At 44.0% G+C, this 25452-nt stretch overlaps 1 protein-coding gene across 1 annotated transcript in view; it reads left to right on the top strand.

Moving 5' to 3' along the window:
- The window catches only part of TECTA (tectorin alpha), a 193555-nt gene that overhangs the window by 86004 nt on the left and 82099 nt on the right, over positions 1-25452 (top strand). Inside the window, exons 12-13 of the mRNA XM_073601118.1 lie at positions 1231-1430; positions 23885-24268. Coding sequence (XP_073457219.1) covers positions 1231-1430; positions 23885-24268 — 584 coding nt within the window. The remainder of the gene's footprint in view (positions 1-1230; positions 1431-23884; positions 24269-25452) is intronic.

Below are 25452 nucleotides of genomic sequence, written 5' to 3' on the forward strand. Positions count from 1 at the left end.
CTGCCCCGGATTTCAGCCAGAGACTGGATTCCTGTAGATGCTCATCCAATTCAGGTAAGTATTTATCTAGGTAGGGGAGAAAAATTAATGTAGCCCAGAAGTCTAGGCAAAAAAGATTCCATAAAAGCACAGTTATCCTTTAAAAAGTGTGAAGGTTTATTTACTGAAGTTTTAATGCAGTAATAATGAGTTCTATGACTGATTTCCATTGCTTACAGTTATTACCACCCACTATTGTCGTGGAATATTGTCCGGTGGTCCTTGATATGTGAGTACAGACAGCACACAACAAAGAGTGACTGCAAACCATACTGAGTTTTATTGGCTCTGGTGACTGAATTTATAGTAATCAGTTACATAAGCAATGTAGAACTATAGCCTTCTTCAAATCACAAGATTATTATGTCACAATGATACAAAATATGGAAATTATGTATTGATTATGCCATATCACTATCCCTGTGATGTAATCACAAGCCAATCTTTATATGCAAGTTCACAAATGACAGTCTTTGTAAAATTTATACATGAAAGTCCTATATATAAGCCATACAATTGTTTGTCTCTTTACATACTTGTCATATAAATAAACCCTTGAATACACAATAGAACAGCCACTCTATACATAGTTTTTAAATCAGATGGGCTATTCATGATTTGTCAACTGTACAAATTACTTTATGAAAAGCTTATACAAAGTGGTTTCAGAGATAAGTCACAAATTAAACATGTTACTTCTTTAGAATATCTTAGGAAGCACATATTAGTTAAACTGGGTGAAAAAAGTTAAAGTTAAATAAATAAGTTAGCTATCTGATACAATATTAGGTCCAAACAAGATTATTCACAGTTTACTAAAACTCAAATCAATCTATAGCTATAATTACTTTAACACTATACACCCAATGGCTTCACTCATTCTTACAAGCTTGTGAATGTGAAACCCTCTTCTAGCTAATAAATACATAATGGTGAATGATGCTTCCATTAGTGCCCTGGAGAAAAACAGACATATTCATGAATCAAGTTAGTGCTGGGGCTTCCTAGGATTTTGGGCTTTGTAATGGATGCTACTGCTTTTATCATTGATAGCACACCAATGATTTAAGTCCCATCTTTTTTATTTTTTCACATTCAGCATAGTCATTTTTTTTAAATGTTTCCACTATCTCATCACTGTATTTATAACGTATGTTATGTGTTGATTTCTTTTAACTTTAAAACTTACAGATCTCACATGCCCAGCATACAGTCATTATGAGAGCTGTGTTAGTGTGTGCCAACCTCGATGTGCTGCGATCAGGCTTAAAAGTGATTGCAATCATTACTGCGTGGAGGGTTGTCAGTGTGATCCAGGTTATGTCTTGAACGGGAAGAGCTGTATTCTTCCACATAACTGTGGTTGTTATGCTGATGGCAAATACTATGAGGTAAGAGTCACTACCAGTTTTCTTAAAGCTGAACATCACTGAATCAAATTATTCATTCATTTAAAATAATAAAATGCCTTTCTAAATATTGCTAGTTTAAATAGCTGAATAACTTGACTCAGTATTTTGTAATTTCTGGTGTAGCCCCAATCAGACTGAGAGAGGGAAGGGCAGCATAAGTCCTGCATGCATACGTGCTGACCATGCTAATAAGAGGAGCAGATAGATGATCCAGTCAGTCTGCTGTTGCTTCTTTATTCAATCACAGACAGGGGTCAGAGAGGTGACCATGCTGTGTTGCAGCTGGAAAAGTCAGGTCACCAGCCTTTCTATGCCTAGCAGAGCTGTGTAAATCTCAGGAGTTTGTTAACAGAAATTCAAATCCTTTGGCAGGTAGAAGAGATTCATTGTATATTTTTTAACACAGTATTTAGCTGTTTGCTTGGAGTGCAGCTTTAAACATAGATTAGGGGTTTAATTTTCTTGCACTACTAATGCTATAAATGGGTGTATGGAGTTTGATCAACATAATATGAGATTTTCTGACCAAGAATCCTAACTATTTGTTAAGAATAAGGGTTCAGTTTACTCAATAGTGAAACCCCATTTTTGGCAATTGCAAGATTAGTATTATAACTCAACGATAGCTTTATATTTTGAAGCAAGTCTATACTTGCTGCTGTAGGAAATAGTAGGTGGGGCTTTATTGTGACAGGACAATCCTTGAAAAGTATTAAAAGCTTGTCAAAAACGGTGTATAGATTATGCACTGCAAAGCTTTGTTAGCAAGTATAAAACTACTCACTACTAAATGTAAAGTTAGGATTATTCATGTGTCAGTAATCAATTGCTTGAACCAAAAAAAATGCTGCATTACATTAATAACTACAGTCCCTGCCAACTGTGCTGTCAAATTCTAATTTTCACAATTTGGAAGAGGTCCGGTTCATTAGAATTACTTGGAGAAAACAAAAAACTGACATATGGAACAGATTGCTTTGAATGTGAAAAAAATATTGTTTTCCGAACTATTTTATTCCCAGTGTCCACTATCAATTCTGTCTATTTTCTGAGTAATCTGAAGCCCCGGTAAAAGAGAACCCATTTGAGCCCCCAAATGTGTTGGCTTTTATTGAATATTACAGCTAATAATATTTAATTTCTTGACTCTACAAATAAGTGTCTAAAGTGTCTAAAGTTTTACACACCATGTTTTATTTTTTTTGTGAGCACCTTTCCTATAAGGGTTTACTATTCCATGACACTGTAGCAAAATGTCCCTTTGAAAAACGCCGGTGTTGTAGGCTGTCCTCATACAAAGTATTATTGCAACTTTAAAAATTTAACTTGCTTGTAAGCAATATGGCCATGGTTGTTTGTGTCTTCCCTGCATTATTTAAGGCTTTTGCAGCTTTGTGATTACCTTGCTAAAATATGTTTTTTCTCTGATTTATACTTGGTCTTGAAATGTCAAAGTGATTATGCTCCCTAGCAAATTTGTTCTCACATCCTTACTCAATGAATGAATGAGAACATGCTGAAAACTTCTGTTGTCTGGGGTAAATTAGTAAGCTTTAATTTCTTTTTAGAGTCCTACCAACAATCTTTACTTTTCATCTAAGTCACTCTTTATTTGTAGTCCGCCATTAAATAGGTATGTAAGTTGTCTTCTAAGCAGGCAGTTGAAGCTCCAACAATTCCTTAGAGCTCAGAGAATGTTACTCCGTCTGCACTCTGTGGCTTACCAGTTCCTGGGCACATTGTGTGGAATTGTTTTGAAGAGAAGAGAACACAAAGAACACAAAGCTAGAGAGAGAAAGTTGTCCAGAAAATGTTATGGGGGAAAATGTTGTTCTTCTAAGATCATACTAAAGTAATATTTTTTTCCAATTTAACTGACAATGTACATAAAAGTTCAAGGATCTGATATACAAGCTAAAGCAATTTGCTTCAGGACTAATAATGACATGGACATAATCTTTGCCCCTGTCATCTAAAGTGAAAGACATATAGCATGCCAGGAAATTAATGCTTTATTCTGAAAATAGACAAATACACCATTTCTTGCCATTGCTGGCCTGCTTCTTAAATGGTAGAGGCCTGGTTGTCATGCTGACCATCTGGGTTCAAATTTTTTAAGTTACTGACAAGAAGTAAGTATAACGACAACTTCTGGTTTAATTCTCACTCTCCTGATTTGTATGGTTGTTGCAGGTAAATGGCTCTAAATATTAAAGCCAGAGACAGCCAGACAACTAATATTTTCTAATGGAAGTCAGCAATGGAAGTCCTCATACAGTAGTGTTAAAACAATCTGGTGTAAATTGTTTGTGTTTTTAGAATGTTAGTCACTCTTATGGATGATACAGTAATGGCATAACAGTCTTTCATGCCCTGTGTCTGATGAGCTCTAATAGGAACCATTCAAAACATGGTAACTATTATTCTCCGGAAATTCTTTTATTTGGAGATTGTGTACCTCCAGATAGCTAATGAAAGCTAGGGCATGCAAGGTAGCATAGAGGAAGATCAGAAAATGAAAATGATGCAGACTTTTTGGCAATAACCACCAAAAGTTTACAGATAGCTACGCTGAGTGAATTGGCTCAATTCTCTATTGTTTATACTGACTATTGCTGACTGCTGGATGCACTTATAAATGAATATATTTTTACTGTATTTTAGATGCCTCCAGTGGTCAACAGTATCAGTGATTATTGATCCATTCACCATAAAGAGCTACTGTCTCTGTGGTGACACATGATCTTCACACTGTGCCCAGGAGCCGCTAAATGCAGAAGTACGCAGTTGGGAACAGGCAAAGCAAGCAGCACTTGTAAGTACATTGGAGAGATGTGGAAGGTGAATTGAGTTGTGAGGTGTGAAGATTTGTTGGAATAAATAATTCAGGCACCAGTGCACACTAATGCAAAATTTGGAGACGTTTCTAATATACAGTACATTGATTGCTTACCAGCAATCTGTACAGAGATAGTATTTAGAATCATTTGTCTCATTTTGCAAATGCCCAGCAATGTCTCAGCTTCTCTTTGTTCTGTGATACAATAAAATTAAAGTAGATGTAAAGGCTAAAATTATCAAAGTTTAAAGCTTTGCCTCCCTACTGCTGATAAACATGCTGCATACTCTTTGAAATAAATCACAATGTAGTTACAATTTTTTTTCACTTCTTTACTTGAGTAAGAGGCTCAACAATGGAGCTGAATCAACTGAGCAGTGATGTCACCTGCCACCTTCCAGTGAGCTATCTATTGTAAAAGGAGGAGAAAGCTCCCTTCCACCAGCTGCAGCAAGCCTCTTACTGACACACAGAAGATGGTGCTGTGAGATCTCATAACCACTCAGAAAAAGTTAAAAAATATATAATTTGTATAATAGACACCTTGTAATTTTTCTTTCCTGGCGATATTCCATGGCAGCATACATATGGTAGTAGCCCTGCCTACTTCTGCCCACAGGACCAATGTAAAGCTATAAAGCTGAATGAGGTGAGGAGGGTTTAGCTTGCTACCATGGATCGGCATCAAGAAAGGAATATTACAAGGTAAGTATGATACAGACCAATAACCAGCAACTAGGGTGGTCATTTTAGGCAAATCCTATTTTATTAACAAGTGGGGAAGCTCCAGCCTTCATGCCAAAATCAACTGTAGTGAGGACTGCTGAGCCTATTAGTATTACTTTAGTATTACTTAAAGAATGTCAGTCAGGGATAAGGCTTGGAGACCAGTGGCAGTAGAAAGGCTCCTACCAACCATCTGTACAACAGCACTGGCAACCTGGCAGATGATACTGGCTCACCCGAGGTGCAGAGTCGAAGCATTAATCAGTGTTCACCAGGGCCCCCAGTGGTGGAGATGGGTTTTGCTGCATGTTAGTACCAGATCACAGTCCTCAGAATCGCCCCATCTGGAGGTGTGCAAGCTGGGATCTAGTAGTGTATATATCTGGTAGAGATCAAGCTGAAGTGTAGACAGTAAACAAGCAAAAGGTCAGTAACAAGAGGTCGCAGGTTGAGATCAAGCAGAAGAGTAGTCGAGGAACAAGCCAAAGGTTGGTAATGAGTGGTAGTGGAGATACAGATGACAGCAGGAGTGACAAGAATGAGATATTGGCTGGAGAGAACACAATAATCTGGCAAACAGGAAGGGCAAAGGCATAGCTAAAATAGGAAGTTCATTGGAGGAGCAAAGGGTTTAAGGTTCAAGAGAAACAAGGTTCAAAGCCAGATCATTCAAGAAATTTTCCTGGGAGCTGTCCTGCATCCCAGGTGGCTCAGCAAGAAGAGACATTGCCGACACAACAGAGGTTGCCCGGATACTGACAGTAATTTGCTCCTTCCAGGACATCCCCTGGAAGTCTTAGGGCCACGTTTGTGAGGGAACCCCTGGTGGAATTCTCTTGTTAATCTAGGAAATGAACGTTCTCCTCAGGTTTCCAAGAATTCTCACCTGGCCCATATCCTTCCCATTTAATCAGATAATGTAATTTGTTCCTAAAGATCCTGAAATCAAGAATTTTCAAGCAGTGATCTAGTGAGACGATCGATGACTACCAAGATAGTGGCCATCTCTTTCAAGGGAGAAAGATCGACCTTGAAGTCCATAGAAGTTGACCCCCAGGGTCTTGATGGAACAGGGAGTGGTTAGAGTAACCCCAAAGGAGAAGATCAGGGTGTCTTACTGCGTGCACAGGTCAAACAGGTCACATCACTTCTGAGATAGGATTGTACATTTAGAGTTGCCTCGCTGGAGAGGCTCAAACAACATTCTTGATAAGGCATCAGCTTTTCAATTCTTTGACCCAGCTTGATACGAGATGATAAAATTAATCTGGAAAAGTGCTTGTCTAGAAGATAATCTCTTGGTAGATTGAATGAACTACAATGTTTTATGATCAGTGAGAACAGTGACAGGATGATTAGCCCCTTCCGGCAGATGCCTCCATTCCTAAAAAGCTTCATTAATTGCCAGCAGCTCCTTATTCCAGATGTCATAATTCCTTTCAGCTGAAGACATTAAATGAGAGAAATAAGCACAAGGATGAAGCTGCATCTTTTCCCCTTTTTTACTGAGAAAGGATAGCTGCCACAGAGTCTGAAGCATTAACTTCCACGATAAAAGGAAGTTTAGGATCGGATGCACCAATATTGGTTCCAAAGTAAGAAGAGTCTTTAGCTTACTAAAGGAAGTCTGTGCATCAGGTGACCACACAAAGGACATCCCTTTCTTGGTCAGCTGCATAATTGGTGTTATCATCTTAGAGAATTTTCTCATGAATTCTCTGTAATAGTTAGCAAATCCAATAAATCATAAATTTCCTTACCATTTCTAGGGGCAGGTCAATCAGCTGCTTTGATCTTCTTGAGATAAATGTTCACTCCTTCTGGAGAAATAATGTATCCCAGGAACTGGATCTGGGTTTGTTCAAACTCACATTTCTCCAGTTTGATATAAAGTCGGTTCTTTACTAATCTTTCAAAGAGCATGCAGACATGCTGGCATTGCTCCTCCAGATTTTCAGAAAAAAACTGAATAGCATCCAGATCTACAATCACAAACTGGTCCAACAGATCTTGAAAAACATAATTAATGAACTGTTGAAAAGTTGCAGGAGTGTTGCAAAGACCACAAGACATAACCAAAGACTCGAAATGCCCATATCTGGTTCTAAAGACAATTTTACATTTGTCCCTTTGACGAATGCGAACAAGGTTAAATGCCCCTCTGTAAGAATAGTTTTGTAAAGACTTTGGCAGTAAGGAGTCTTTACAACATTTCAGTAATTAAGGGAAGTGGATAACTGTTTTAAATTCAAATCCCTGTAATCGATGCATGGACACGTAGTGGAGTTCTTTTTCTCAACAAAGAACAGGGCTGCCCCTGAAGGAGACATTGAATGTCTGATAGAGCCCTTCTCTAAATGCTGCATGCTAGTATCAGGTCGTGGTCCTCAGGATTACCCCACCAGGAGGTGAGCAAGCTGGGGTCCTATAATGGATATACCAAGTAGGGATCAAGCAGAAGCATAGTCAGTAAACAAGCCAAAAGTTGGTAACACGTGGTCGCAGGTTGGGATCAAGCAGACATTTAGTCAAGGAACAAGCCAAAGGTCAAAAACGAGTGGTAGTGGAGATATGGATGGTAGCAGGAGTGACAAGAGCGAGATATTGGCTAAAGAGAGCACAGTAAGGGAAAGGCATGGCTAAAATAGGAAGTTCATGGGAGGAGCAAAGGGTTCAAGGTTCAAGAGAAACAAGGTTCAAGGCTATCCCATTCAATGAATTTTCCATGGAGCTGTCAAGCATACCAGGTGGCACAGCAAGAAGAAACGTTTGCAAACTTAGCAGAGGTCACAGGTTCAGATATGAGCAAACATTCTCCTGCGCTCACAGTGGTTGACCCAGTGGTACACAGTGCAAAAAGGGGGCAGAGGGGCAAAAACACACAGAAGTGCAGTACAAACAACTCCAATACATCACTTACTGGTAAGACTCCATCCACACAAATAGAAATGGATCAACATGACACACCCCTACCAAGTCACATTACCCTGGGGGATGATGTAGGAACTGCGTTGGTCACCGGAGGGAGCACTTTTCCAGTTCCCAATCAAGAATTAAAAAGCACCACCAACGTTGCACAATTAGACCCGGAGTCTTTTTTGGGGAAGGAGCTACGGGTTCCCTTAAACCCGCAGCGACAAAAGCCACAACATCCAAAGTTGCCCCCCAAATGTCAGAAAAAGAGAAAGCCAATGAGGTGGAAAGGGGGGGGGGATAAACACAAGGAGAGGCATAAAGGGCGTGAATATGTATTCCACTATCAAAATCTACAATCTTTCACAATTTACATTTTCTGAGACTGAATTTAATCTATTAAGGAAAGGCCTCAATTCTGCACCTGAAAACCCTCCAAATCAGTTCAAGCTTTTTATTGATTTGACTAGATTTATACGTAATCTTGCAGTCCAAGTATACTACATGATTAAGCATAATAATTCAATAGAGGAAGGGGAGTCTGTTCCCTCTCCCACCATTTCCCACAGGTCCATGGAAACTGAGATTATGCAAACACATTATAGGCCCAAATCCACTTTCTACCCACATTGAACAAAGGGAAACTTTGTGTCCACCTTCTACGAAGTTGTGCTTGAAGACTTCAGGTCTCTTTGCAGTGGCAAGAAATACAAGCAAGGTGGAGGTCAAGAGAGTGACATCAGAGGACCCCTGCATAGCCTGAAAAAGACAGATGTCATTATCAGGCAAGCAGATAAAGGCGAAGGCCTGGTAATCCAAGGTAAATCTTACCTTGAAGAGGCCTATGGAGTGATTGGAGACTCAAATATCTATGAAAAATGAACATACAACCTTACTGATAAATACACAGAGGGGAATTCAAGCATCTGTTGGATAAGGCTCTCAGCGATGAGATTTTGACTAAGAATGAATATCTATTCCTCTGTAAACCATCCGGTAGTTCCTCACTTTTACCGAAGATCCACAAGGATATGGAGAATCCCCTGGGGAGACCCATTATTGCTGGAATCGATCATTTGACCAGTAATTTGGGCTGCTATATAGACCAATTCTTGCAAGATCAAGCTATTAGCCTACCTTCCTACATCAAGAAATCAGGCCATGCGTTGGTTATAAAAAAAGAAAATGCAGATAGAAAAATAAAGGGAAGAGAGAAAAAGGAAGGAAAAACTCACAGGGAATCAGTCCGCTGTGCAAACATACTCATTCATAAAAGTGGGTAAGATCCCATTCATAATTTAAACCATTAGGAATGCAGGTGCGTAAATGAAAGATCCAAAAGGCCTCACACTTGCACAGCAGTCTGAACACATCCCCCCATCCATCCCCAAATGGTCTACTATCTCTCTCAATTCCCTGTATACTACATAAGTCTACATGATCGCCCCCATGTTGACCATTAAAATGATTAACACAAAAATTGAACCTCCGCTTTTCGGAACCCTCCCCCCTCCGGTGTCACATTTGGCATCTTTCCAGGGGGGAGGGGGGTGCAGATACCTGTCTAAGACAGGTATTTGCACCCACTTCTGGCATAGACTCCCATGGGAGTCTATGCCTCTTCCTGTCCCCACCGCGCTGTCTGCTGGGACACACACAGATCCCAGAGACAGCGGGGACCAGTTAGGAAGCGCAGCGCGACTTGTGCATGCGCAGTAGGGAACCGGGAAGTGAAGCCGCAGCACTTCACTTCCTGATTCCCTCACAGAGAATGGCGGCGGCAGCACCCAAGGACCGAGGGATGATTCGGTCTCGGGTGCCGACATTGCTGGACCCTGGGACAGGTGAGTGTCCTTATTTTAAAAGTCAGCAGCTGCAGTATTTGTAGCTGCCTACTTTTAAATTTTTTTTTTTCACGGGGCTCCCTCTTTAACTACATTCATAGAATGTTTCTTCTGTATGTCATGGTCATGGAGGTGATTCCGCAGCCTCTTGGTTGTCCTGCCCACATACTATATATGGTAAATCTTATTAACGCTGCACTTTCAAATATACTCTTCACATTATATATATATATGTGATAACCAAACTGCAAATATGCGTGTGAGTCACACACCATGATACATCCAGTAGGTAGTGACTGTAAAAAGTGACAATAGTGCAACAAATAGTTATGAATACTTAAAAATGAACATATAAATGAAAATAAATAATCACACTAGTAAAAAGTGCTATAACGTGCATCCGTATGGTGATTGGTTGTATCAAAATTATTGTTCATAAAATCATATAGTGTTCATAAAATCATATATTGTTCATAAAAATATATAGTAGACGCAATCCACTAAAACATATATATGAATAAAACGTGCTTCTATGTGCATGTGTGTCATCCAATTATTTCAATTGAAACGTGCTTCCAAAGTCCATGCGATTTGGAAACTACTGTGTAGATAATCCAAAACAAGCCGTAGTGATCCAAGCGATTTGGAAACCGCTGTGTAGCAAGCCACAGTGATCACACTCAGGTGTTCCCCCCTAGGTATTAAACGATCACCTCTGAGTGTGTGACTTTGTACTTAAGCTTAGTCAATACATGCCTGTGAACCACCTCTTGGGCTCTGCAGTTTTAACCAGACTCCTGGACCCGTCAGCACTATACCTTGGTTGAGTAAAAAAGGACTGGATGGTGTAATACCGTTTTAACAGTTTATTAATCACATAAAACCCCCTATGGGGTACTCACATAGTACAGGCGCGTCAGCAGGCATGGACTGGTCATCGGGACTACCGGGAGTTTCCCGGTGGGCCGATGGCTCAGTAGGCCAGTGAGGTGCGGTCCTGGAGCCGCTCCTCTCTGACAGTGAGTGATTGCAATTTCACTCCTGTCAGGAGGAGCTGCTTCCGTCACTTGCTGGAGAGAGCATTAGGCGTTATGCTTCCTCCAGCCTGCAGGGGGAGATGGACAGCTGGCAGACTTTCCTTTCTCTCTCCCCTTAGCACTTGTTATCACATGACTGGAGAGAGGAACGAGAAGCTGCCTTCAAAACGGTGAGTACATGTGGGAGGGGGAGGAGAGGGAGGACTCTCTGATGTGAAGGGGACTTCTGATGGGGACTCTCTGATGTGAAGGGGACTTCTGATGGGGACTCTCTGATGTGAAGGGGACTTCTGATGGGGACTCTGATGTAAAGGGGACTGCTGATGGGGACTCTGATGTGAAGGGGACTGCTGGTGGGGACTCTGATGTGAAGGGGACTTCTGATGGGGACTCTGATGTGAAGGGGACTTCTGATGGGGACTCTGATGTGAAGGGGACTCCTGGTGGGGACTCTGATGTGAAGGGGACTTCTTATGGGGACTCTTTAATGTGAAGGGGACTGCTGGCGGGGACTCTCTGATGTGAAGGGGCTTCTGATGGGGACTCTCTGATGTGAAGGGGACTTCTGATGGGGACTTTGATGTGAAGTGGACTTCTGATGGGGACTCTCTGATTTGAAGGGACTTCTTATGGGAACTCTGATGTGAAGGGGACTGCTGGTGGGGACTCTGATGTGAAGGGGACTTCTGATGGGGACTCTCTGATGTAAGGGGACTGCTGGTGGAGACTCTCTGATGTGAAGGGGACTGCTGGTGGGGACTCTGATGTAAAGGGGACTTCTGATGGGGACTCTCTGATGTGAAGGGACTTCTTATGGGGACTCTGATGTGAAGGGGACTGCTGGTGGGGACTCTCTGATGTGAAGGGGGCTGCTGGTGGGGACTCTGATTTGAAGGGGATTTCTGATGGGGACTCTCTGATGTGAAGGGACTTCTTATGGGGACTCTGATGTGAAGGGGACTGCTGGTGGGGACTCTGATGTGAAGGGAACTTCTGATGGGGACTCTCTGATGTAAGGGGACTGCTGGTGGGGACTCTTTGATGTGAAGGGGACTGCTGGTGGGGACTCTGATGTAAAGGGGACTTCTGATGGTGACTCTCTGATGTGAAGGGACTTCTTATGGGGACTCTGATGTGAAGGGGACTGCTGGTGGGGACTCTTATGTGAAGGTGACTTCTGATGGGGACTCTCTGATGTAAGGGGACTGCTGGTGGAGACTCTCTGATGTGAAGGGGACTGCTAGTGGGGACTCTGATGTAAAGGGAACTTCTGATGGGGACTCTCTGATGTGAAGGGACTTCTTATGGGGACTCTGATGTGAAGGGGACTGCTGGTGGGGACTCTCTGATGTGAAGGGGACTGCTGGTGGGGACTCTGATGTGAAGGGGGCTACTGGTGGGGACTCTCTGATGTGAAGGGGACTGCTGGTGGGGACTCTGATGTAAAGGGGACTTCTGATGGGGACTCTCTGATGTGAAGGGACTTCTTATGGGGACTCTGATGTGAAGGGGACTGCTGGTGTGGACTCTCTGATGTGAAGGGGACTGCTGGTGGGGACTCTGATTTGAAGGGGACTTCTGATGGGGACTCTCTGATGTGAAGGGACTTCTTATTGGACTCTGATGTGAAGGGGACTGCTGGTGGGGACTCTGATGTGAAGGGGACTTCTAAAGGGGACTCTCTGATGTAAGGGGACTGCTGGTGGGGATTCTCTGATGTGAAGGGGACTGCTGGTGGGGACTCTGATGTAAAGGGAACTTCTGATGGGGACTCTCTGATGTGAAGTGACTTCTTATGGGGACTCTGATGTGAAGGGGACTGCTGGTGGGGACTGATGTGAAGGGGACTTCTGATGGGGACTCTCTGATGTAAGGGGACTGCTGGTGGGGACTCTCTGATGTGAAGGGAACTGCTGGTGGGGACTCTGATGTAAAGGGGACTTCTGATGGGGACTCTCTGATGTGAAGGGACTTCTTATGGGGACTCTGATGTGAAGGGGACTGCTGGTGGGGACTCTGATGTGAAGGGGACTTCTGATGGGGACTCTCTGATGTAAGGGGACTCCTGGTAGGGACTCTCTGATGTGAAGGGGACTGCTGGTGGGGACTCTCTGATGTGAAGGGGACTGCTGGTGGGGACTCTGATGTGAAGGGGCTTCTGATGGGGACTCTCTGATGTGAAGGGAACTTCTGATGGGAACTCTCTGATGTGAAGGGACTTCTTATGGGGACTCTGATGTGAAGGGGACTGCTGGTGGGGACTCTGATGTGAAGGGAACTTCTGATGGGGACTCTCTGATGTAAGGGGACTGCTGGTGGGGACTCTCTGATGTGAAGGGGACTGCTGGTGGGGACTCTGATGTAAAGGGGACTTCTGATGGTGACTCTCTGATGTGAAGGGACTTCTTATGGGGACTCTGATGTGAAGGGGACTGCTGGTGGGGACTCTTATGTGAAAGTGACTTCTGATGGGGACTCTCTGATGTAAGGGGACTGCTGGTGGAGACTCTCTGATGTGAAGGGGACTGCTGGTGGGGACTCTGATGTAAAGGGGACTTCTGATGGGGACTCTCTGATGTGAAGGGACTTCTTATGGGGACTCTGATGTGAAGGGGACTGCTGGTGGGGACTCTGATGTGAAGGGGACTTCTGATGGGGACTCTCTGATGTAAGGGGACTGCTGGTAGGGACTCTCTGATGTGAAGGGGACTGCTGGTGGGGACTCTCTGATGTGAAGGGGACTGCTGGTGGGGACTCTGATGTGAAGGGGCTTCTGATGGGGACTCTCTGATGTGAAGGGGACTTCTGATGGGAACTCTCTGATGTGAAGGGACTTCTTATGGGGACTCTGATGTGAAGGGGACTGCTGGTGGGGACTCTGATGTGAAGGGAACTTCTGATGGGGACTCTCTGATGTAAGGGGACTGCTGGTGGGGACTCTCTGATGTGAAGGGGACTGCTGGTGGGGACTCTGATGTAAAGGGGACTTCTGATGGTGACTCTCTGATGTGAAGGGACTTCTTATGGGGACTCTGATGTGAAGGGGACTGCTGGTGGGGACTCTTATGTGAAGGTGACTTCTGATGGGGACTCTCTGATGTAAGGGGACTGCTGGTGGAGACTCTCTGATGTGAAGGGGACTGCTAGTGGGGACTCTGATGTAAAGGGAACTTCTGATGGGGACTCTCTGATGTGAAGGGACTTCTTATGGGGACTCTGATGTGAAGGGGACTGCTGGTGGGGACTCTCTGATGTGAAAGGGACTGCTGGTGGGGACTCTGATGTGAAGGGAACTTCTGATGGGGACTCTCTGATGTAAGGGGACTGCTGGTGGGGACTCTCTGATGTGAAGGGGACTGCTGGTGGGGACTCTGATGTAAAGGGGACTTCTGATGGTGACTCTCTGATGTGAAGGGACTTCTTATGGGGACTCTGATGTGAAGGGGACTGCTGGTGGGGACTCTTATGTGAAAGTGACTTCTGATGGGGACTCTCTGATGTAAGGGGACTGCTGGTGGAGACTCTCTGATGTGAAGGGGACTGCTGGTGGGGACTCTGATGTAAAGGGGACTTCTGATGGGGACTCTCTGATGTGAAGGGACTTCTTATGGGGACTCTGATGTGAAGGGGACTGCTGGTGGGGACTCTGATGTGAAGGGGACTTCTGATGGGGACTCTCTGATGTAAGGGGACTGCTGGTAGGGACTCTCTGATGTGAAGGGGACTGCTGGTGGGGACTCTCTGATGTGAAGGGGACTGCTGGTGGGGACTCTGATGTGAAGGGGACTTCTGATGGGGACTCTCTGATGTAGGGGACTGCTGGTAGGGACTCTCTGATGTGAAGGGGACTGCTGGTGGGGACTCTCTGATGTGAAGGGGACTTCTGATGGGAACTCTCTGATGTGAAGGGACTTCTTATGGGGACTCTGATGTGAAGGGGACTGCTGGTGGGGACTCTGATGTGAAGGGAACTTCTGATGGGGACTCTCTGATGTAAGGGGACTGCTGGTGGGGACTCTCTGATGTGAAGGGGACTGCTGGTGGGGACTCTGATGTAAAGGGGACTTCTGATGGTGACTCTCTGATGTGAAGGGACTTCTTATGGGGACTCTGATGTGAAGGGGACTGCTGGTGGGGACTCTTATGTGAAGGTGACTTCTGATGGGGACTCTCTGATGTAAGGGGACTGCTGGTGGAGACTCTCTGATGTGAAGGGGACTGCTAGTGGGGACTCTAATGTAAAGGGAACTTCTGATGGGGACTCTCTGATGTGAAGGGACTTCTTATGGGGACTCTGATGTGAAGGGGACTGCTGGTGGGGACTCTCTGATGTGAAGGGGACTGCTGGTGGGGACTCTGATGTGAAGGGAACTTCTGATGGGGACTCTCTGATGTAAGGGGACTGCTGGTGGGGACTCTCTGATGTGAAGGGGACTGCTGGTGGGGACTCTGATGTAAAGGGGACTTCTGATGGTGACTCTCTGATGTGAAGGGACTTCTTATGGGGACTCTGATGTGAAGGGGACTGCTGGTGGGGACTCTTATGTGAAGGTGACTTCTGATGGGGACTCTCTGATGTAAGGGGACTGCTGGTGGAGACTCTCTGATGTGAAGGGGACTGCTAGTGGGGACTCTGATGTAAAGGGAACTTCTGATGGGGACTCTCTGATGTGAAGGGACTTCTTATGGGGACTCTGATGTGAAGGGGACTGCTGGTGGGGACTCTCTGATGTGAAGGGGACTGCTGGTGGGGACTCTGATGTGAAGGGAACTTCTGATGGGGACTCTCTGATGTAAGGGGACTGCTGGTTGGGACTCTCTGATGTGAAGGGGACTGCTGGTGGGGACTCTGATGTAAAGGGGACTTCTGATGGTGACTCTCTGATGTGAAGAGACTTCTTATGGGGACTCTGATGTGAAGGGGACTGCTGGTGGGGACTCTTATGTGAAAGTGACTTCTGATGGGGACTCTCTGATGTAAGGGGACTGCTGGTGGAGACTCTCTGATGTGAAGGGGACTGCTGGTGGGGACTCTGATGTAAAGGGGACTTCTGATGGGGACTCTCTGATGTGAAGGGACTTCTTATGGGGACTCTGATGTGAAGGGGACTGCTGGTGGGGACTCTGATGTGAAGGGGACTTCTGATGGGGACTCTCTGATGTAAGGGGACTGCTGGTAGGGACTCTCTGATGTGAAGGGGACTGCTGGTGGGGACTCTCTGATGTGAAGGGGACTGCTGGTGGGGACTCTGATGTGAAGGGGACTTCTGATGGGGACTCTCTGATGTAGGGGACTGCTGGTAGGGACTCTCTGATGTGAAGGGGACTGCTGGTGGGGACTCTCTGATGTGAAGGGGACTTCTGATGGGAACTCTCTGATGTGAAGGGACTTCTTATGGGGACTCTGATGTGAAGGGGACTGCTGGTGGGGACTCTGATGTGAAGGGAACTTCTGATGGGGACTCTCTGATGTAAGGGGACTGCTGGTGGGGACTCTCTGATGTGAAGGGGACTGCTGGTGGGGACTCTGATGTAAAGGGGACTTCTGATGGTGACTCTCTGATGTGAAGGGACTTCTTATGGGGACTCTGATGTGAAGGGGACTGCTGGTGGGGACTCTTATGTGAAGGTGACTTCTGATGGGGACTCTCTGATGTAAGGGGACTGCTGGTGGAGACTCTCTGATGTGAAGGGGACTGCTAGTGGGGACTCTGATGTAAAGGGAACTTCTGATGGGGACTCTCTGATGTGAAGGGACTTCTTATGGGGACTCTGATGTGAAGGGGACTGCTGGTGGGGACTCTCTGATGTGAAGGGGACTGCTGGTGGGGACTCTGATGTGAAGGGAACTTCTGATGGGGACTCTCTGATGTAAGGGGACTGCTGGTGGGGACTCTCTGATGTGAAGGGGACTGCTGGTGGGGACTCTGATGTAAAGGGGACTTCTGATGGTGACTCTCTGATGTGAAGGGACTTCTTATGGGGACTCTGATGTGAAGGGGACTGCTGGTGGGGACTCTTATGTGAAAGTGACTTCTGATGGGGACTCTCTGATGTAAGGGGACTGCTGGTGGAGACTCTCTGATGTGAAGGGGACTGCTGGTGGGGACTCTGATGTAAAGGGGACTTCTGATGGGGACTCTCTGATGTGAAGGGACTTCTTATGGGGACTCTGATGTGAAGGGGACTGCTGGTGGGGACTCTGATGTGAAGGGGACTTCTGATGGGGACTCTCTGATGTAAGGGGACTGCTGGTAGGGACTCTCTGATGTGAAGGGGACTGCTGGTGGGGACTCTCTGATGTGAAGGGGACTGCTGGTGGGGACTCTGATGTGAAGGGGCTTCTGATGGGGACTCTCTGATGTGAAGGGGACTTCTGATGGGAACTCTCTGATGTGAAGGGACTTCTTATGGGGACTCTGATGTGAAGGGGACTGCTGGTGGGGACTCTGATGTGAAGGGAACTTCTGATGGGGACTCTCTGATGTAAGGGGACTGCTGGTGGGGACTCTCTGATGTGAAGGGGACTGCTGGTGGGGACTCTGATGTAAAGGGGACTTCTGATGGTGACTCTCTGATGTGAAGGGACTTCTTATGGGGACTCTGATGTGAAGGGGACTGCTGGTGGGGACTCTGATGTGAAGGGGACTTCTAAAGGGGACTCTCTGATGTAAGGGGACTGCTGGTGGGGATTCTCTGATGTGAAGGGGACTGCTGGTGGGGATTCTCTGATGTGAAGGGGACTGCTGGTGGGGACTCTGATGTAAAGGGAACTTCTGATGGGGACTCTCTGATGTGAAGTGACTTCTTATGGGGACTCTGATGTGAAGGGGACTGCTGGTGGGGACTGATGTGAAGGGGACTTCTGATGGGGACTCTCTGATGTAAGGGGACTGCTGGTGGGGACTCTCTGATGTGAAGGGGACTGCTGGTGGGGACTCTGATGTAAAGGGGACTTCTGATGGGGACTCTCTGATGTGAAGGGACTTCTTATGGGGACTCTGATGTGAAGGGGACTGCTGGTGGGGACTCTGATGTGAAGGGGACTTCTGATGGGGACTCTCTGATGTAAGGGGACTGCTGGTAGGGACTCTCTGATGTGAAGGGGACTGCTGGTGGGGACTCTCTGATGTGAAGGGGACTGCTGGTGGGGACTCTGATGTGAAGGGGCTTCTGATGGAGACTCTCTGATGTGAAGGGGACTTCTGATGGGAACTCTCTGATGTAAGGGAAGCGCTGTTGGGGACATTTACAATTAAAGTGGGCCGGTCATGATGAAGTTCAGGGCCAAATTTTTGTCCCAGTCCAGCCCTGGGCGTCAGTGCGCCACTCTGCATCAGGCAAACAGCATGTAAAGATACCGGATCGATATTGGGATGGTATGGGGTTCTTTCCTGACAGGTCACCTGCTGAACGTCCGCCCTGTCCTCTCCCCAATGCGTATCAATACAGGGAACTTCCGTATCTACTTCAGGGGATATGGACATTCCCCCTGAAGTAGATACGGAAGTTCCCTGTATCGATACGCGTTGGGGAGGGGACAGGACGAACGTTCAGCAGGTGACCTGTCAGGAAAGAACCCCATACCATCCCAATATCGATCCGGTATCTTTACATGCTGTTTGCCAGATGCAGAGTGGCGCACTGACGTGCCTGTACTATGTGAGTACCCCATAGGGGGTTTTATGTGATTAAAAAACTGTTAAAGCTGTATTGCACCATCCAGTCCTTTTTTACTCAACCGAGGTTTAGTGCTGACGAGTTCAGGAGTCTGGTTAAAACTGCAGAGCCCCAGAGGTGGTTCACAGGTGTGTATTGACTAAGCTTAAGTGCAAAGTCACACACTCAGAGGTGAGCGTTTAATACCTAGGGGGAACACCTGAGTGTGATCATTGTGGCTTGCTACACAGCAGTTTCCAAATCGCATGGATCACTGCGGTTTGTTTTGGATTATGTACACAGCAGTTTCCAAATCGCATGGAGTTTAGAAGCACTTTTAAATTGAAATAATTGGATGACACACATGCACTTAGAAGCACTTTTCATTCATCTATATGTTTTAGTGTATTTAGTCCACTATATATTTTTATGAACAATATATGATTTTATGAACACTATATGATTTTATGAACAATAATTTTGATACAACCAATCACCATATGGATGCACGTTATAGCACTTTTTACTAGTGTGATTATTTATTTTCATTTATATGTTCATTTTTAAGTATTCATAACTATTTGTTGCACTATTGTCACTTTTTACAGTCACTAGTTACTGGATGTATCGCGGTGTGTGACTCACATGCATATTTGCACTTTGGTTATCACATATATATATAATGTGAAGAGTATATTTGAAAGCGCAAAGCGCAGCGTATATATTTATTTCTGCTTTTATCTGCATGTTTTTATGAGATGTGTTTAACGCTTTCAGCTGTTTCACGGTGCCATTTAGGCAATTTATAATCAGAGGAGGCTCACGGGATCTTTTTTTATATATACATATGGTAAATCTTACAAGTGATGAGGTACCCTAAATGCTTAGTATTGCAATTGATGCAATTCTTGATCCTGTACTCCTTCCCACTAACAGTGAATTTGAATCTCTTTCCCCTAGCCAAGTGGGGGCAACAAGAGCACTCTTCTGCACCACACTGGTAATTACCCTTATAGATCAACTAGGTGTCACCTCATGCACCCCGAGAAGAAAAATAGCTGGGGGAGAGAAAACTAACCAATCTCGGGGCATGTCAAGAGACCACCCTAACCCCATCTGAAAGTATACAAGCATATACATTATCACTATATAATACCGGAAGATAACATTCTATTATGTTTCTAATCTTCCTAAATTACATGCTAAATGCTGTGGAGAAAACCGCTGGTCCAATCTGTATCTTTCCTTGTGTTTTGTTATTCAATAAACTATTCCTCTCTGTTTTCTTGGCTATACTAATCGCTCTATTTACAACTATATTTGGGTATCCCCGCTGCTGAAATCGATCACAGATGTGGGCCAGCTCTTTTTCAAGGTCTTCATCCATGTTGCATATTCTCTGCAGCCTTAAAAACTGGTCCACAGGAATGCCCCTGACTTAATGGCTTGGATGACCCGAATCAGCCCTCAAAATCCTGTTGCCTGACAATGGTTTTCTATAAAGGTTAGTAACTTCACGTCCACCATGACTGGCTAAAACATCATCCAAAAAACTGATTGAATCCCTACCCATCTGTCCTGTAAATTTAAGGTTTAGCTGATTATCATTCAAATATAACAAAAAATCTTCAATTGTCTTCAGTTCCCCAGAAAAGATAAATATAAGGTTATCAATATACCGCCAAATAAACCTAATGGGCGGACAGAACAGGATGTCTCATCCAAATATTCTCACCCTCTCCCACCAAGCCATGTGTAGGTTGCTAAGAGATTGAGAAAACATGGCACCCATCGCCACCCCACATTTAGTAAGGTGAAATTTTCCATAAAATGAGAAATAGTTATGAGTGAGGAGATATTCAAGACATTCAAGAATAAACCCTCCCTGTGTCCAGGAGTACATGCCAGGAGTACATGCCACAATGATGCAAATAAAAATAAACGGCTTTCAATCCCAGGGAGTGTGGGATGGAGGACTACTGTACAGGCTTGACACATCACGTGTAATCTATATATATCCCTCAATTCACTCAAAATCCTGGCAAAAATTAAGGAGATGCTTAGTATCACGTAAATAACTGGGGAGCTTTGTGACCAAAGGGTGTAGCTGAAAGTCAATCCACTGTCCCGCTTGTTCAGTTAAAGCCTGGATGCCTGCCTCCATCAGTTTGCCCACAAGGGGATTCAAACCCTTGTGGGTTTTAGGCAAATGGTAAAAGACTGGGATGTCAGGTGCATTGGGGATTACAAATTCACCTTCTAATTTAGATAGCACTCCCAGTCTGATACCTTCCTGGACCAGAGTAGTTAGTGTAAGTTTGTATTCATTGGTGGGATCCTTTCTAGGCCACATATATGTGGTCAGAGAGTCGTGTAAAAGCTTCCTGCTTATACACATCGTCATCCTGAACAACAACCAGGCCACCTTTATCCTAGTTCTTAATGATGATAGAGCGGAACTCGTGCAACTGTTTTTAAGACACTGTATTTCACTGGGACTGAGGATCCCATTTGGGATGCACCCACCGGTAGCACGTTACGATACGTGAGGCTAATCTTGTAAATTTCTGCTCTACCATTTTCTGAAACTGGTCCAGCTCTTTGCCTCTAGATTGTGTCGAAAAAAAATCCGACCGACATTTCCTAATATAGGTGCATTTGGTCTTAAAAGTCTGGTAATTAGTTGATACATGTGAATATGTTCTTATTCTCAAAGTGATACTAAACATACCCAGTTTAATTTTCATTATCTCTTATCTTTATGTATATGGATTATGGCACTGTATTTTAATGAAAAAAAAAATTAAAGTACCTGTTTTCATAATCAATATACAGCTGTCATGTGACCCAGCTCTTTCCCAGCCCATTTGCAGGGAAACATCAGTGGAAGAAGCTTATAGTCCTCTGCAGTTGGTCACATGTAAAAAAAACAAAAAAACAAAAAACAAAAAAAACACAGCCTTCACAATACAAAGGCAAAATACACAATTAAGATCGAATAAACATTTAAATCATTATACACATATGCATTTAAACTCAAATATTTATTATCTTTGTGCAAAAACATGGTGTGGACTATCTAAGGGGAGGTTCTGTCAATCACAGCCTGTTTCCTGCCCCTCCAATCTGTGTCTATTGTTTGATCATGCTTAGAATTACAGGAAGGTGATGCCTTTCTGCAGGCCAAACTATTTTATGATAGGGCAATAAACCTGACCTAATACTGTTAGCTTGGGCAGATGATCCCTTTTAGGTCCAGTTAATGGGATTTATGATAGGCTAAAGCCTCGTACACACGGTACGATTGTTGGCAGGGGATTTTCTGTTGACAGACTGTTGTTTTATAATTTTACCGTTAGTACACTCCTTTTAACAATTGTTGTCCAACTTTCGGCCAACAAATGTTGGATGACAGGCTAGTAAATTTTTGGCGGACAACGGTTTGACGTCAGATTTTCGTATGGTTAGTACACAAATCTGTCACACAAAAGTCGAATGTACAAACACGCATGCTCGTTATCAATGCTCACCAAACACGAAATTAGCAGAAGGGGCCCAAATGGTGGCGCTCAAGAGCTGAAATTTCTTGTAGTATGTCACTGTGTTTGTGGCACGACAATTGTGTACCATTAGTATGCAAGACAAGATCCTGGCACACTCCCTTAAGACAAAAATCAGACGCTCAGTTGGCCAACAATCGTTCCGTGTGTACGAGGTTTTAGGCTCAATTAAAAGAGTATCTGTTTTGACAAGTTCTGTCCTAATGCTAGTTAAGATGTTATTTAAACATTTAGAGGTTCTGTAGTGTTGTATCTCATTACTATCACAAAGGGGTTCCCTGCCTTACTGGAAAATTTAGGACTAAGTACAGGGACTGTGCTACAGGAGAGGCCAAACCTGCATGGACAACACCAAAGGTGTCAGATAAGGGTGTCTCTGCTTTACACTTGTTTTGAGTTCCACAAGGACGAAAAAGGGAATGTGCTGTTGTGTGGACATCAACACTTTATAGCTTTACCCTGGTCCTATGGGTGGAAGTAGGCAGTGCTACTACCACATGCATGCTGACCTGTTGGTACCAGAGAAAAAGCATTTATACTCTGATGTATTGCTACTTGTATGCAACTTGTTTATCAGCAGTAGCAATGCAAAGCATTGCATTTATTTAGAATGTTTCTACCATAAGGAGAACCACTGCTTAAGTAAATTTGTCCAGCTTCTTATTTGTATTGCTTCTTTGGGAAAACAATGAATTCCAAAACCAATTACTAGCCCTGATGATGATGCTAATTTAGATTTCTATGTGCATGTTTACCAGCATGATGTCATTAAATTGGTAGTTTCATTCACTTGTATTACAGATTTTGCTTATATTGACACAATTTGCTGAACTTCGTGATGCTTAAAATGTTGCCCTTTAAATAGGTTTGGGACTATGGTGGCATACAGCCATAGAGAAATTTATTGCACTCCCCAAACATTTATATATAGACGATGACAATTATTAAAGTGAGTTTGTATAGGCTGTGAAAGTGCTATATATGGTGATGCAAGTGCTTACAGGGACTCAGGTGATAAGTTATCTGAGCTTGGGTTTCTGGGCCTGTACACCTGTCATAGTGATTTACAAAGGGCCCTGTCTGTCTGTTGCATTTTATTTAATTTAATAGTACTAAGAATACAACAAGATAATCCAAAACTCCATCAAAACCTCAAATTGTGGAATTGAAATCTCATTGCTGGAGCCCAAATAGACAATAGTCTTGTTGAATATTCAACCTAATAGACTTCGATTGCAACTGAAATAACTTTTGGGTAGACTGAGCCTTTAAATAAAGCAACGGTCGTTGATAATTGTGTTAACTGTAAAAAAATCAATTAGGGTAAACCTGTTAGATATGACACAACTAAATAATTACTATGGATGAGCAAACCAGTTTGCAGTAATCAACCTTCAATGTGGTTTTCACTGCTTGAGCTGGGTCACCCATTCTATGGTTGTTACTCTAGAACTGTGTTATTCCTTGTATCCATTTCTCTTGGCATATCAAGACACAAACTGATATCAGCGCCCTCAATTAATAAATTATCTTTTTTGAGCAAATTGGCAATCTGACTATTTTGTCTACGCTTATCAAAACTGGATGCAAGGACAAGCAAGTTTTTTTTGTTGAAATAAAAAAAAAAAATGGAAAAAGACACAGGTGGTTGTTTCCAATAGCAGCCAGTCAAGTTTCAACTTTTAATAGTGTCTGTGGTCACTGTGGCAACCCTGCTTATGTTCTAATTTCTTTTCTCAGTGTTTAGGTCTCTTAGGAGCATCAAAACAAAATAAGTTCAATGCTTGTGGAAGGCATCTGTAAAGCTGTTTATTGATATTGCAGGATATAATGCATTTGTTCTTTACCCTGGTAGCCCAAGCAGCTCTTCTGGAACAGTGACTGCACGAGGCGATGCCGCTGCTTTGGCAGGAATCTCATCCAGTGTGATCCCAGGCACTGCAAGTCAGATGAAGAATGTGCACTAAGAAATGGCGTGCGAGGCTGTTTCAGCAAGAAAAGTTCCTACTGCATTGCAGCAGGAGGAGGTGTCTTCAGGACATTTGACGGGGCATTTCTTCGCTTTCCAGCAAACTGTGCATTTGTATTATCAACAATTTGTCAAAAGCTGCCTGATATCTCATTCCAGCTAATCATAAACTTCGACAAATGGTCTTCTCCAAATTTGACTGTTATATCACCTGTATACTTCTACATTAATGAAGAGCAAATTCTCATCAGTGATCGTAACACTGTAAAGGTAATAGGCTCACAAAATTCTCTGAACATGAATATTTATGTTTCTAGTAACTTTTTTTTTGGCAAGTACTAGTTGCACTTTTTATTAACTACAAATATGTTTGTTCACATAGTAGATTGAGTTAAAAAAAGAACACAAACTAATCGAGTTCAACCCACAGAAAAAATAAATAAATAGAAAAACCTTCATAAACAGAGTCCTTTAACCACAGCTGATCTAGAGTAAAGCAGAAAACATTTGTAGTCTAGGTTCACATCTATGCGGGCTGCGCTTTATGTATTTTTCAGGCATGTTTTGCATTTTTAAACCCTAGTTTTTGATGCATTTTTGCTTGCAGTTTACGTTTTTTTTTTCTCTTCAAACACACTGTAAACACACTGTATATAGATGGTTGCTAATGAGCGCGCACGGGAAGCCCGCATCCTTAACAACCGATGAGTCATGTAAAAAAAAAAAAGAATTGCCAACAAAAATAAATTGTAAAAAACACCTCACCGCACGCCAAAATAATTTTAAAAAATGGCATGGGGTCCCCCACAAAATCCATACCAGACCTTTATCTGAGCATGCAGCCCGGCAGGTCAGGAAAGGGAGGGGACGAGCGAGCGCCCCTTCCCTCTTAACCATACCAGGCTGCATGCCCTCAACATGAGGGGTGCTTTGGTGCTCTGCCCCTCCCACCCCAAACCACCTTGTCCCCATGTTGATGGGGACAAGGGTCTTTTCCTGACAACCCTGGGTGGTGGTTGTGGGGGTCTGCTGGCAGGGGGCTTATCGGAATCTGGAAGCCCCCTTTAAGAAAGGGGCCCACTGATCCCTGATCCTGGCTGCCCCCATATGAATGAATAGGGGTACATTGTACCCCTACTCATTCACAAAAAAAAGCAGTATAGTGTTACAAAAAACAAGAGGCGGTCTTCTCCCTCCGGTCTTCTTCCTCAGTCTTCTCCCTCCGGTGGTTTCTTCTTCCTCCGCTGTGTTCTCCCTTGGATGATTTCTTCTCCCTCTTCTCTCTCCAGTGGTTTCTTCTGCCTCCGCTGTCTTCTCCCTCCATTGGTTTCTTCTCCTTCTTCTCTTCTCCGTTGATGTCTTCTTCCTCGGTCGCTGCTGAACCACTAAATATTTAAAAAATGGTCTTCCTCCTTCCTTCTTTCCTCCATTGTGTCGGCTCCCGCTGTCTGCCA

This window comes from Aquarana catesbeiana, linkage group LG10, assembly GCF_042186555.1.
Source record: "Aquarana catesbeiana isolate 2022-GZ linkage group LG10, ASM4218655v1, whole genome shotgun sequence".
NCBI lineage: Eukaryota > Metazoa > Chordata > Amphibia > Anura > Ranidae > Aquarana > Aquarana catesbeiana.